At 42.5% G+C, this 12,387-nt stretch overlaps 2 protein-coding genes across 2 annotated transcripts in view; both read left to right on the forward strand.

The window, feature by feature from the left end:
• rab40c (RAB40c, member RAS oncogene family) overlaps window positions 1-3,139 on the forward strand; it is a 21,052-nt gene extending 17,913 nt beyond the window's left edge. The window contains exon 6 of the mRNA XM_039823644.1: window positions 953-3,139. Within this exon, the coding sequence (XP_039679578.1) occupies window positions 953-1,227 (275 nt within the window). The 3' untranslated portion in view covers window positions 1,228-3,139. The remainder of the gene's footprint in view (window positions 1-952) is intronic.
• Window positions 3,140-5,994: 2,855 nt separating this feature from the next.
• LOC120573927 (gastrula zinc finger protein XlCGF26.1-like) lies at window positions 5,995-9,718 on the forward strand. The gene is made up of 2 exons (XM_039823843.1): window positions 5,995-6,611; window positions 7,870-9,718. Exons 1-2 carry the CDS (start codon window positions 6,416-6,418, stop codon window positions 9,348-9,350), a joined length of 1,677 nt encoding a protein of 558 aa, XP_039679777.1. The 5' UTR covers window positions 5,995-6,415; the 3' UTR covers window positions 9,351-9,718.
• Window positions 9,719-12,387: the final 2,669 nt, after the last annotated feature.

Consider the following 12,387-nt stretch of genomic DNA (forward strand, 5'->3'; position numbering starts at 1 on the left):
TACACTTCAAGTCAATCGATTTAACTGCATTTAACTGTATACTGATTTTCAGTATAAACAAGAGGGCACGGTAATAAGTCTGTGCTTCAGACAGAATTCAAGACATTCTGTGCTAAGGTACCAAAATGGCCATCAGATGGATGGCACACTCCCGTATATGCTAATTAACCCTCCCCCATTCCTGCCATGCTTTTGTCTGCCTCATCTGTAATTACAGAGGAAAGCAAGTGGAAGGGATGTCCTGCAAACTCAGAGGATTAATCAGGAACAGCTTGCTGTGTCGAAACTCAGCCTGAACCTAATTCATGTCTTCAGGCCGTGTCCTGTTGACACTGACGTATTTAACACATCAGAATGAGGTCTGAATTCCCTTTCCTGTCTGTGGCTCTCAGCTCCAAGACCCATCGGTTTTAAAAACACCTCACAAAAAGGATGAAGTTTGATTTTTTTATTTTTATTTTTTTATTTTTTTTGATGGCTCAGTGATTATCAGATGTATCCTTTAGAGTTTCTACGCAGTTTGCAGACTCAGCATCAAGTATTTAGGCTGTGGAGTTAGATATTGAAATGACCACAGCTGGGGCTGGGCAATATATCGAAATTATATCGATATCGTGATATGAGGCTAGATATCGTCTTAGATTTTGGATATCGTAATATAAAGCGTTGTCTTTTCCTGGTTTTATAGGCTGCAATACAGTAAAGTGATGTCCTTTTCTGAATTTACCAGACTGTTCTAGCTGTTATTATTATTTGCCTTTACAAATTCAGGCGTTGTATCCGCATTACTGAGGATTATTTAAAACAAATCATTGTGTAAATATTTTGTGAAAGCAACAATTGTCAACTCTGCAATATTGTCGCAGTATCGACATCGAGCTGTTTGGTTACGAATATGGTGGTATCTGGCCCAGCCCTAAGCACAGCCTAACTGTTGCCCTCCTCTCTGCAGTGTTCAGCCTCCAGGACCTGTGCTGCAGAGCCATCGTGTCGTGCACGCCGGTCCACCTCATCGACAAGCTCCCGCTTCCCGTCGCCATCAAGTCCCACCTCAAGTCCTTCTCCATGGCCAACGGCATGAATGCCGTCATGATGCACGGACGCTCGTACTCGCTGGCCAACCCGGCCGGCGGCTCCAAGGGCAACAGCCTGAAGCGCTCCAAGTCCATCCGTCCGCCACAGAGCCCGCCGCAGAACTGCACCCGCAACAACTGTAAAATCTCCTAACTCGCGGCTTCCTCGGCGGAGGGAGGGGGGAGGGGTGGGGGGCAAGGAATGATCAACAGCATGGTGATCAGGAGTGTACAGGATGTAGTTAGTTGGTGGAAAAGCGCACATCCCTGAACCTGAAGAGCTGAAGAGCAGGAATGACGGATAAGGGGATGAAGGAGTGCTACCTCTCACCTTCATGTTAAAGACCATGAAGTACTTTTCCAGGTGAAAGTGCGGCCGGGGTGGGGGAGGGGGGAGGGGCTCCAATGGTGCCTCAAGATATCAGAGGAGAACGACTGCAAGCATCTTGGTCTGCACACACCTGACTCTCACTACTACCAACTGCTCAAATGAGAGAAAGGGAGTTTAAACTACATGTACAGAAGTCCCTCTCCAACTCAAGCGAACCTATTTAGTTCATGATGCGCGTCCCATTGTGTCTGTGCATCACAGAAATCACCTCAAGATCAATTCTTCACTTTTATGTCTCACTTTTTCTCTTCTTTCTTTCTGCCCGTCTGGTTATAATTTCACCTGTTTTCTGTCCACACACGTGGTTTTATTTGCTGTTGTTTTTAATGACCAATAAGCTAATGATCGAGACACTAGTAACCAGCCAGTCCTTTTATTGGCCATTGTTTATCCTCAGCTGGCTGTAACAGTTGTGTTTGAACACTCATCGGAAGGTGAAATGTTTTATTTAATAACACTCGCTGAATTGAAATCTTGGTGACAATATGAGTGAAGGTTCCCACCCGGTGTTGTAGTAGAAGTGGAGGTCTTCAGGCAAACCGGACTCCCCCAAAATCTCCTAAAAGGTCCAGACTTGCTGGCGTGCCTGCATTTTGTAGAGGTGTCTTGTGTCAATATAAACACATGCTGCATTGTTTTTTTTTTTAATGAGCCAGTTACAACAAACTGGCTTAAAGCACATAAACAAACCATGAATATGAAATGGATGAGTGAAATTTCCCCAGTAACCAGTTGTCACATTTAGAGTTTTAGGTTTCTATTTTTATTCTGTGGTTGACACAGACGCCTTGCGGTGATGAGGGATCCAATGATGCTTGTTGCCGTGGATACCACTCGACACTATGACGAATAAGTATCCTATTTAAAGTCTCTCCACCTTGCTGGGACATTTATTTTTAACTTGATGCCACGTGAAGAAAAACCTAATCGAAGAATGCTGGCGATATTCTGTTTCTTTTCTTCACATTTGTCATCAAATCCCAATTGTCGTTTTCTTTTTGGCCCAAGAGCTTCTGGGAGTTGTAGTCTGGGGACGCTGCCAAATGTTTAGGGACGCCTGCTCTCCATGGTTTTAGATTTCACACCTCACCTGTCATGTCACACCTGCTACATGCAGCAGGAACGTGCACACACCAGTCCTGGCTAATTTTATTTTAACACGTACACACAATCAACTCGATCTGCTTTCCATACATTGGTTTCAGTGTTGGAGGTGGAGCGAGCAGGAAGCCCAGATATGTGAGGCTGTCCTCCGATGATGGCGAGAGTGGCAGTGAAAGGTCTGATGAGTGTAAACAGAAACCGGGCCGAGTAGCTGGACAGGATCGTGTCAGGTAAAGTGGAATATTTCTTGTGTTAACAGTAAACAGTCACCCGTGTTTATCCGTTTCGTTATGACCAGCTCCTCATTCAGGAGATTGTGATGGTTTATTTCAAACAAACAGGAGGTAATAGTGCATTTGTTGGGGACTATTTTCAGCAGGGGATTAATCCACATTTGGTGGGGTGTTTGTTAGACAACTCTACGCCATATAGGATTAAGATTTTAAGGCTTTGGACAAAGTTGTTTTAGTTTTGTGGGATTTGTTGACGATAAGAAAAATACAGAATATCACCAGTGGTTGTCTTTGAAATATGAGCACTATTTGTCGTCAGTGTAATTAAGTTATCATGAGAAAACGATTAACCCTTGTGCGTGGCTTTAAAAAAAAAAAAGTCCCCTTCCTAAAACTGCTTAAATACTATATATTAATATTATTTTCTACTATTACTGAGTTACATTTTTAACCAGCTTCAGTTCTGATCGTAACTTCCAAATATTTAAGTTTCACAATTTTTAAACATGAAATGCCAGTTTTTTTGTTTTTTTTACATAATGTCACTGTTGTTTTTTATGAGAATTATTGCGCAGCCAGAAATGTCCCGAGTGATGCACAAGGGTTAACCGCCACATGATGTTTCCCCTCACGTTCTCACTCCTTGCTGCATTCATGTCCAGTGGGAAACGTCAGATGCAAGTGGACGAGTTGTAAATATTGTTCAACAACAAGGAAGCATCTGCTCCAATTTGTTTGTGTGACCGGACTGAACCAACCGTCGGAACACGTGAACTCTTCCTCGTCGCTGCTTTTTAACCCCCAAACCGCTCCGACTGGGTTTAACCACAGGAATGAATGCAGCATGTCTTCTTCTTCTTCTCTTCTTCTCCCTCTGATCTGCACCACCACCGCCTCCGCATGCTGTCCCATGATTCATAGCTGCTGAATAATAGATGCTCTTTTCATAGATCTCTGGAGGGCTTCGTCAGTACGCCTCTCCCTCGCTGCTCTTTCATCCTCCACTCAGCTCAGCGTGGTTAGTTTCTTCATCTCCACCGCTAGTCCTCTCCATCTCTCTTCTCCCTCTATAATATAAAGATATAGCTGCTGCTTGTTTTCCATTTGAGACGCCACATTTCCCTCAGGTGTTTTGTGTTTTCCGGCCCATTCAGCCCAGTGTTTATTCTCCGTGTGTAGTTTAGTGTGAGTGTCCTCTCTCGGCCTAATGTCAGGGAGTCGTCTTTGCCTCCAGACTTTAAGGTCGTCTTGACTCCCGTGGTGAAGCCTCTTCGCTTTAGGAAAGATTCCCACTGATCCAGAGTCAGATTCCTGCAGCGAAGACCATGCCAATCTTTTAACTTGCTTTAACCCATTTACTACAAATGAGTACTTTCCATCAGTGGCTCTCTGCCTGTCTGAAACGAGTACGTAAGTTAAAGTACAACGTTATGTAAGTTAAAGTACAACGTTAAAGTGCTAGCTATGCAGAATGGTCCATTTCAGAATAATGTATATTACACTACTGGATTACAATTGTTGATGCATTAATGTGTTCATCACTTATACTGCTGGGTAGATTAATCTATAATAATACATTATCATTAATTAGTTGATTTATATTTGTATTAATAATCTGAATCTGTTAAGTAACGAAAGATTTCAGATAGGGCTGGGCAAAATGGAGAAAATCAAATATCACAATATTTTTGACCAAATACCTCTATCGTTACCGCAACGATTTTGTAGTGTTGACTATTGGTGCTTTCACAAAATATTTACACAATGAGATTTTAGATAAATAATCATCAGTGATGTGCATATAATGACTAAGAAAAGTACATCACTTTACTGTAATGCAGCCTTTAAAACCAGGAAAAGACAACACTTATGTCATATTACCATATCCAAAATCTAAGACGATATCTAGTCTCATACGCGATATTCTCAACTGTAATTTCAAATAAATATAGTAAAAAGTACAGTATTTCCCTCTGACATGAAGTGCAGTAGAAGTATAAAGTAGCATAACATGGAAACACTCAAGTAAACCTCTGGAAGCCGGCAGCTGCAACAAAGCTCGGAAGAACACGTTTATATATGTAGAATAATAAACCGTTATGTTCATGTGTAGGAAATGGGTTAAACTGTGTAAACGCATGCTTTGGTCCTTTTTTTAAAGGAGGGTAAAAATGAACTAATGTACCCGACCAGAAGACCATTTCTAGTCAGGAGTCCCCGAGAGATTTCAACACAGCTCGTATTTTGTGTTTGTTTCGTCAACATCAGTGTTTTTAAGGAAGAAGGAATTTGACTCGAGCTTGTTGCCAAGATTTTCTGGAGAGGTTTCTCTCTCTGTAATGAACATGGAAAATGCTTTTATTGTTGTTGTTGTTGCTGACTCACAAAGCTTAATAACCCTCACCGGGTGTAATGATGTTGTTTTGTGTTATACTGTACATCCAGCCTCGTTTTCCTCCATGTTTTCATCTCCCTTTTGTTCTTTTTTTCTAAAGACTTCCTCAGTGTTTGTTGACTCTTTGCAAAATTGTGTTTCTCCTGAACTTTACATTTTGGACTTTCATGGACATTTTCTTTTAAAGGATGGATACGCCTGTAGAGGATTGCGAGAGATTCAGGGACGCCCTCTGATATTTGTGGAAGTGTTTGTATAAAGGAGCAAACTGTTGTGATAATGATGACAACTTAGGAAAAAAAAAAAAACTTGTAAAACACTATTCTGGTTTTTGGCTGAAGCTGCTGAGTAATCTGAAGCGAGTGTATGAGAGTGAGTGTGTATGTGTGTGAGTGTGTGTGTGTGTGTGTGTGTGTGTGTGTGTGTGTGTGTGTGTGTGAGAATGTTCTTCACAAAGCTGAACATGTTTTCTTTTTTTAAATTATTGATTGTACAGTTTCAAGGCAAGGCTATGAAGAGAGAGACTTTTTCACAATAAAACTATTGAATGTCGGAGTCAAGATCTCGCTGCTGTTTATTTTTTGTGATTCTTTGTTCGACTGTTGGGTGTTGTTTCTTTTGGGGAGGCTGCCATCTACTGGAAGTTACGTCACATCTCTCTTCTAGTCAAGACTTGCTCGTGGACATCAAGACAATTAGATTATAGTTCTTGTTTGTCCACAGTCCACATTAGAGCCAAGAACTATATATATAACTATATATATAACTATATATATAACTATATATATATATGTATATGTATGTATACGTATGTATGTATGTGTGTATATATATAATTTACTGTCGTAAAAGTAGCACTGAAGGAACAAAAAGAAACTAATATTTAAAGATGAAAATACACGTATGTAACTGTTACACACATATGTACAATATCACGAAGTTGTAGTGCAAAGAACTGAGATAGAAAGTGGGTCAGCCAAAAATAAGATGAGCCTCTATTGATCCCCAGAGGAGAAATTCAGTTTTTAATGTCTACGTGCTTAGAAATAAAGCTTTTATTTTGAAAAGAATGCGCTCTGACCGGAAATATTTCATGCCAGCTATACACAAGCGCTAACTTGTCCAACGTTGCACGTCGGGCTGCCGTTTTCACAACAAAAACAGCGTATAAAAACCGAATATCAGTCAGATCCGGCCCGTAAACGCAGCTCAGTGCATCATGTCCAGCATTCAGCTTCTCCGAGTGCTCGTTAACGAGCGGCTGTCTGCGGCCGCTGAGGAGATCTTCGAGGCGGTTAAAAAAACCATCGTTAACTACGAGGAGGAGATCCTGCTCTCTAAACGGGAGATCCACCGGCAGCGCAGGATGCTGCGGACAGTTTTACAACCTGAAATAAAAATAAACAAACACTCAGGTTTGTGAATTATTAGCATGCGTTCATTCTCTCACCGTGTCTGGCTCTGACTATGCACTGAATCGCTATCAGCATGAGCTTCGTCAACGCCCACTTTTCTGGTGAAAATGAAGTGGTGTCAGAAGTATTTAGTTTAGCTAACTTGGCTATGACCTCTTGTTTTCCTTTTTATTAAATACACTGGTAGTGAAGTGGGATGAATGCTAAAGCAGGTTTATTACCAGCTTCGACATGCCTCATATTAGTCAGGCCCTTCCGGGGTAAGATGATACCTGCCTAATGGATAGAACGTCAAGACACCTAACGCCATTAAAAAAAAATCTAAACGTGTAATATTTGCTTGTTTATCTGCAAATACATATACCTAATAGGCCACGATTTAAGATATGTTTTTGGTTGCACGGGTATACCTTTACATTCGGCATACAATTGATTCACCAAGCAGCTCTACATTCAGATAAAAAAATAAACTTTAATTGTGTCTGATGATGATCACCATCAGCTGTAACAAATATGCTGAAAGACGACTGTCCGGTTGGAAGTGTCTGGAGTGAATGTAAACAAAAATATAAAGTGATGTGTTTGGATTGGCAGGTTTTACATATGCCGAATTAGAGATTGCATCCGAATGATTTGGAAAAAGTCATAAATAATTTTCATGATGTTAGCCAGTAGGTCAAGGTCAGGTAGTCATTCATTTGTCACATTGAATGCTGTCTGGTGTAACTTTGTAACGTTAGTGACAGACAAATCCAATAAAATAATGATCAGCAAACTACTGCAAATTTTGTCACTGTTATATATAAACATACATTTAATTTGTCGTACAAAAATACTCTTTACTTACTACAGTGTTATTGGGGCCAGGTTTGTCATGTGAAAATCCCTGTATTACTTCAGGGCCACTGGTGTTGGAAGTAGTGCTGGAATTTGTTGATCAACAGAGAGTTTATCATAAACTATTTGGACTGTAATTTTACAAGCAAAACAATGCAAATTATTTTTTGAGGATTCATTGTCTTATGTTAAAAACCTTTTGGGTTCTGAACTGTTGGTCAGACAAAACAATCTAACAAAGCAATTCAAGGAGAATTACATCTTTTAAATAAAAAAATAAGCAGCTACTACTTGTTGTTACTTACTGATAACTTAGTATTACTTAATATTAAGTTGTTACTTTAAGATCCACCCGCCATGCCATATTCTGGTCCATATTCTAGTTTATAAAAGTTTTTTCCTGTTTGTTTTGTTCCTGCAGGCCAACCACAGCTGGCTCTCTCCGTCTGGGACGAGGACTTGACCTCGGACCAGCAGCAGCAGCAGGAACACTTTGATCAGGAGTGGAGCGCCGGTCTGAACCAGGAGGACCTGGAGCCTCCCCAAACTGAGAAGAGCCAGGAGGAGGACCCCTCCAGCAGCCAGGAAGACGAGGAGGAGGAGGAGGAGGAGAACACCATTAGGTTCATCTTCACTCCTCCGTATGTGAAGAACCAGCCTCAGTCCAGTTACCACAGCGCTAAAGGAGAAGGAGATCCTCTGCCGAGCACTTCAGCTGAGCAGGATCAGCCCAAGGTGGAGGACGACGGCGCCGCGTCCTCCAGCTGTTCTGCAGCCGAACACGAAGACAGCGACGAGGAGTGGCAGGGCAGCACCGGATCTCAGAGCGGCGACAGCGACAGCGGCCGCAAGTCGAAGGAGCGGAAGCAGCCTCGTCTACCGACGTCCCCGAAACTGCCCCCGACTAAAAAAGCAAAATCGCGAATCTGCTGTAAAGTCTGCGGGAAAGCCTTTCACGCCAACGTGTCTCTGGTGAATCACATGGAGGTTCACCCAAAGGACATCTGCGGCGTGTGCGGGGAATGTTTCGAGACCGAGGAGAGCTTTGAAGTTCACCTGAAGACGCACGTGAGAGCTGAAATCTGCAAAGTCTGCGGCAAATGTTTCGGAGCCTCCAGCTCTCTGGAGACGCACATGAGGATCCACACGGGGGAGAAGCCGTTCAACTGCAGCGAATGTGGAAAATCCTTCAACTGTCGCCACAACATGATGCGACACATCAGGATACACACGGGGGAAAAGCCGTATCCTTGCACCGTCTGCGGCAAATGCTTCAATGACTACTCCACGTTGAAACGCCACCTGCTGGTCCACGTGCACAGGAAGAGCCACGACCCGGATAACGCATCGGAAAACGAAAACGGCAACGACGCCAAGACGAAGACATCATCGGCGAAAAAGCAGCAGACTCGGACCATATGCGAAGTGTGCGGGAAAACGTTTCACTCCGTGGTTTCGCTGGTGAATCACGCCAAAAGTCACGCCACGGACCTCTGCGGCGTGTGCGGGACGCATTTCGACTCGGAGGAAAACCTGAAACTTCACCTGAAAACTCACAAGAACGGGAAGGTCTGCGAAGTGTGCGGGAAGTGTTTCGACAGTCAGGCGAACCTGGAGATGCACATGAGGATCCACACGGGGGAGAAGCCGTTTCTCTGCAGCGAGTGCGGCAAATCCTTCAACTGCCGACACAACATGATGCGACACATCAGGACCCACACGGGAGAGAAACCCTACCTGTGCAACATCTGCGGCCGCTGCTTCAGTGACCACTCCACGCTGAAACAGCACAGCAGCACGCACACCGGAGAGAAGCCGCACCGCTGTGAGGTCTGCGGTAAAGGCTTCCACCGAAAGACATACGTCAGGCTTCACATGAAGAGCCACACAACTGAGAAGTGACTGCTCTGTAAATGTGCTCGGGTGTAAATAGGCTTAGCCGGTATCTATTTTTTTCATACCTTCCTGATATTCCACCAGGTATATGACGGTATTTGTGTAAAAAAGAAAACCGTAAAAGCTGAGCTGCTGGTGATAGAAGACATTGTAGCATGTATGGCATTGCCTAGCCACCAATGCTGTGTGTCTGATATGCAGTTAGCCTACTTTGACAAATCTTGTTGGGTTTAAGTATGGCCTGTAGAGTAATGAATAAGCAAAACTCGGAGGAGCAGCTAAAATGACTAAAATGATGTCACTAAAATAAGAATGGTTGATCCACCCCTTGCCCGGACCTCGCTTCTTCCCAGGGCCGTGGACTTAATGCTGGCTGCGCCATAAAAAACATCTTAAAGTGATGGTTCGGAGTAATTTCACCCTAGGGTCCTTTGCACCATGACCTCGAGCCAAACACCCCCCCAGAAGCTTTTTTCACCTGGGTCGAACATTGGGAGAGTTAGCGTAGAGTAGCGTTATCAGCTGAATAGCTTAGCGCAGGGGCTAATGGACCCATGTTTGTATCTCGTAAGTTACCCCACTAATAATGCCCGAAATGATACCAAACTTCTAAACTAGTATATATAGGTTATGCTCTCATAAAACGATGGATTGGAAAGTTTGTAAGTACACCAGAAGTTTATGAACACTTGCCTGCTGGCTTCTGTTAGCTGCTGCTGCTACCTGCAGTTAGACAAATGCTTAGGGCCGTCTACAAATTACAACACCGAAAAGAGATACAACAAAAATATTTAAAAATATTTATCTCTAGCTCACCCAGTGCGCCCCATGTAGGCTGAGTACTTGGCAGAGGCCCGGATTCGAGTCCAATCCGTGGCCCTTTGCTCCATGTCATCCCCCATCTCTCTCCCCTTTCCTGTCTTCAATCTATACTATCGATTAAAGGCCATAAAAGCAAAAAAATAATCTTTAAAAAAAAATCTAAAAACATCTTTAAAATGCTTTCTGTTCTCTCTTTTATAAACCCAGATGCTTAGGCCCGGCGGGAGTCAATTTGAGCCCTGTGGGCCAGCATTCTTGCAATACACATTTGCCATCTTTCTCAGCTCAGCTGCCTGTTGTACCAATAGACACTGATCTCTGGCAGTGCATGCTGTTAAGGAGGAGGGTTCATTTTCAGAGGCTGAGTTCTATCATCATGGGGCATCGGTCAGAACGCATGAGCCACAAGACTTTAGTCCACTTAATAAAGATTTATTTCCACAAAAGGTTGATAGAAATAACAATTATTAACAAAACAGACACACATCTTTACTAAACATACTACAATACATCACCTCAAAACAGCATCTCTATATCACTTTAATAGAAGTGTCTGTATTTTGAAAACTACTGAAAATGATTTCAGTCAAATCCCCCTTTGGGATTTCTTAACACCCTGATGTACCATAATACCTTGATACCATCATAGGTTACTTTTTTTGAAACTGCACTTATCAATTTATTTTTGTATTAACAACGGGTGAAATAATTTGTAATATGAGAAGTGACAAATTATCACCAGACTCTGTAGTTTGCTGCCCTCAGGTTGGAAAATATAAGTAATCCAGGTTTAAAGCTGTATTTATGGTTTTTGGCCACTTGGTGGCAGCAGAATGTGCTTTAAACACAACTAATAATCCCCTTATTAAGGACGTATGGCAAATGTGTTAACAATTAGCTGCTCATTAACACATCGCTCATTTGGAGTCGTGTTTATGTCCCCCTGAAGTCCAGTATTCATTCTGCAACTTCAACTTCAGTTTATTTACATCACATACAGAGTCTAATCACAGGTTAAAATATAACATCAGACACACAACTGTGAGACCTCACATGTACAAATACACACACCGAATCCCAAACATGCTGGTGAGAGTGTTAAAGTGCTCATATTATGCTTATTTCAGGTTCATTATTGTATTTTGAGGTTTTTCCAGAATAGGTTTTCATGGTTTAATTAAAAAAAAAAAAAAAAACTACCATATTTTTGTTGTACTGCACATTGTTGCAGATCCTCTTTTCACCCTGTGTGTTCAGGTCTCTGTTTTAGCTACAGAGTGAGGCATCGCACTTCTATCCCATCTTTGTGTGGAGTCGCACATGCGCAGTAGCTAGGTAGGGCTCACATCATCTAGCTGTTTGTTTCTACAACTTCAGTAGTACAAGGCAGGATTAGCTGGGAGACTTCTTCTAAACGAGGGCGCACTTCAACTAGGGCTGGGACGATTCGTCGACGTAGTCAACGTCATCGATTACGTAAATGCGTCAATACAAATAATTTGCGTCGACGCATCACTAAATAAAATAAATAAATCAAACTTGCGTGCAAATTAATTAATGTAATGCGGAACTAATGTAATGCAGAATTACTGTTAGATACGCGGGTTCTAGGGACACTTAATCTGTAGCCCCGCCTTAGCTCTGAAGCTAGCCGAGCTCTCCGCCTACATGCAGTTTTTTGTTAGGTCCCGTGTCATGCCCTCCCACCTGGTGTCGTCCCCGCCTCGAAAACTTCGGTCTTCGGGTCAGTTCCAGTAGTAGGCTACAGGTGAGAGAGTGGTGGATAAGATGAGGACTGTGTGCGTGCGCGTTGTTCAGCAGTTGTTGGGTATGTGAGTGGAAATACATGTAACATGCTAACGCATATCCGACGCCATCACCCAGATGTACCAATCACTGCAATGAGACAAAAAAAAACTGTCCAACTTCTCCTCCCTACAGTGCTTAACCAGCCTTTAGATACAAATAATTAAAGTTAAATTAAAGGGAGAAGAGCTTGGATGTTAAACGAGCTTATTCATTATTTGACCGACTGTTAAAAAAAGCAAATACAGGTTAATCTCTCATACACTACTCTTTTTTTTGCACTTGTTCTGTTTACTTTTAAGTTTTTATTTGTGTATTCCTCCTGAGCGGGACTTTATTTTGTTGTTGGATTGATAGCCTACATCTGGCTTCAGGTTGCACTACAAATTAATTTTACTTGAACAGTGCAGTGTTA

This window comes from Perca fluviatilis, chromosome 15 (genome assembly GCF_010015445.1).
Source record: "Perca fluviatilis chromosome 15, GENO_Pfluv_1.0, whole genome shotgun sequence".
Taxonomy (NCBI): domain Eukaryota; kingdom Metazoa; phylum Chordata; class Actinopteri; order Perciformes; family Percidae; genus Perca; species Perca fluviatilis.

Coding starts and splice junctions, on each gene's coding strand:
- LOC120573927 (XM_039823843.1), top strand. CDS start 6,416: ATGTCCAGCATTCAGCTTCTCCGAGTGCTCGTTAACGAGCGGCTGTCT. Junction 6,612..7,869: donor AAAAATAAACAAACACTCAG/GTTTGTGAATTA, acceptor TTGTTCCTGCAG/GCCAACCACAGCTGGCTCTC.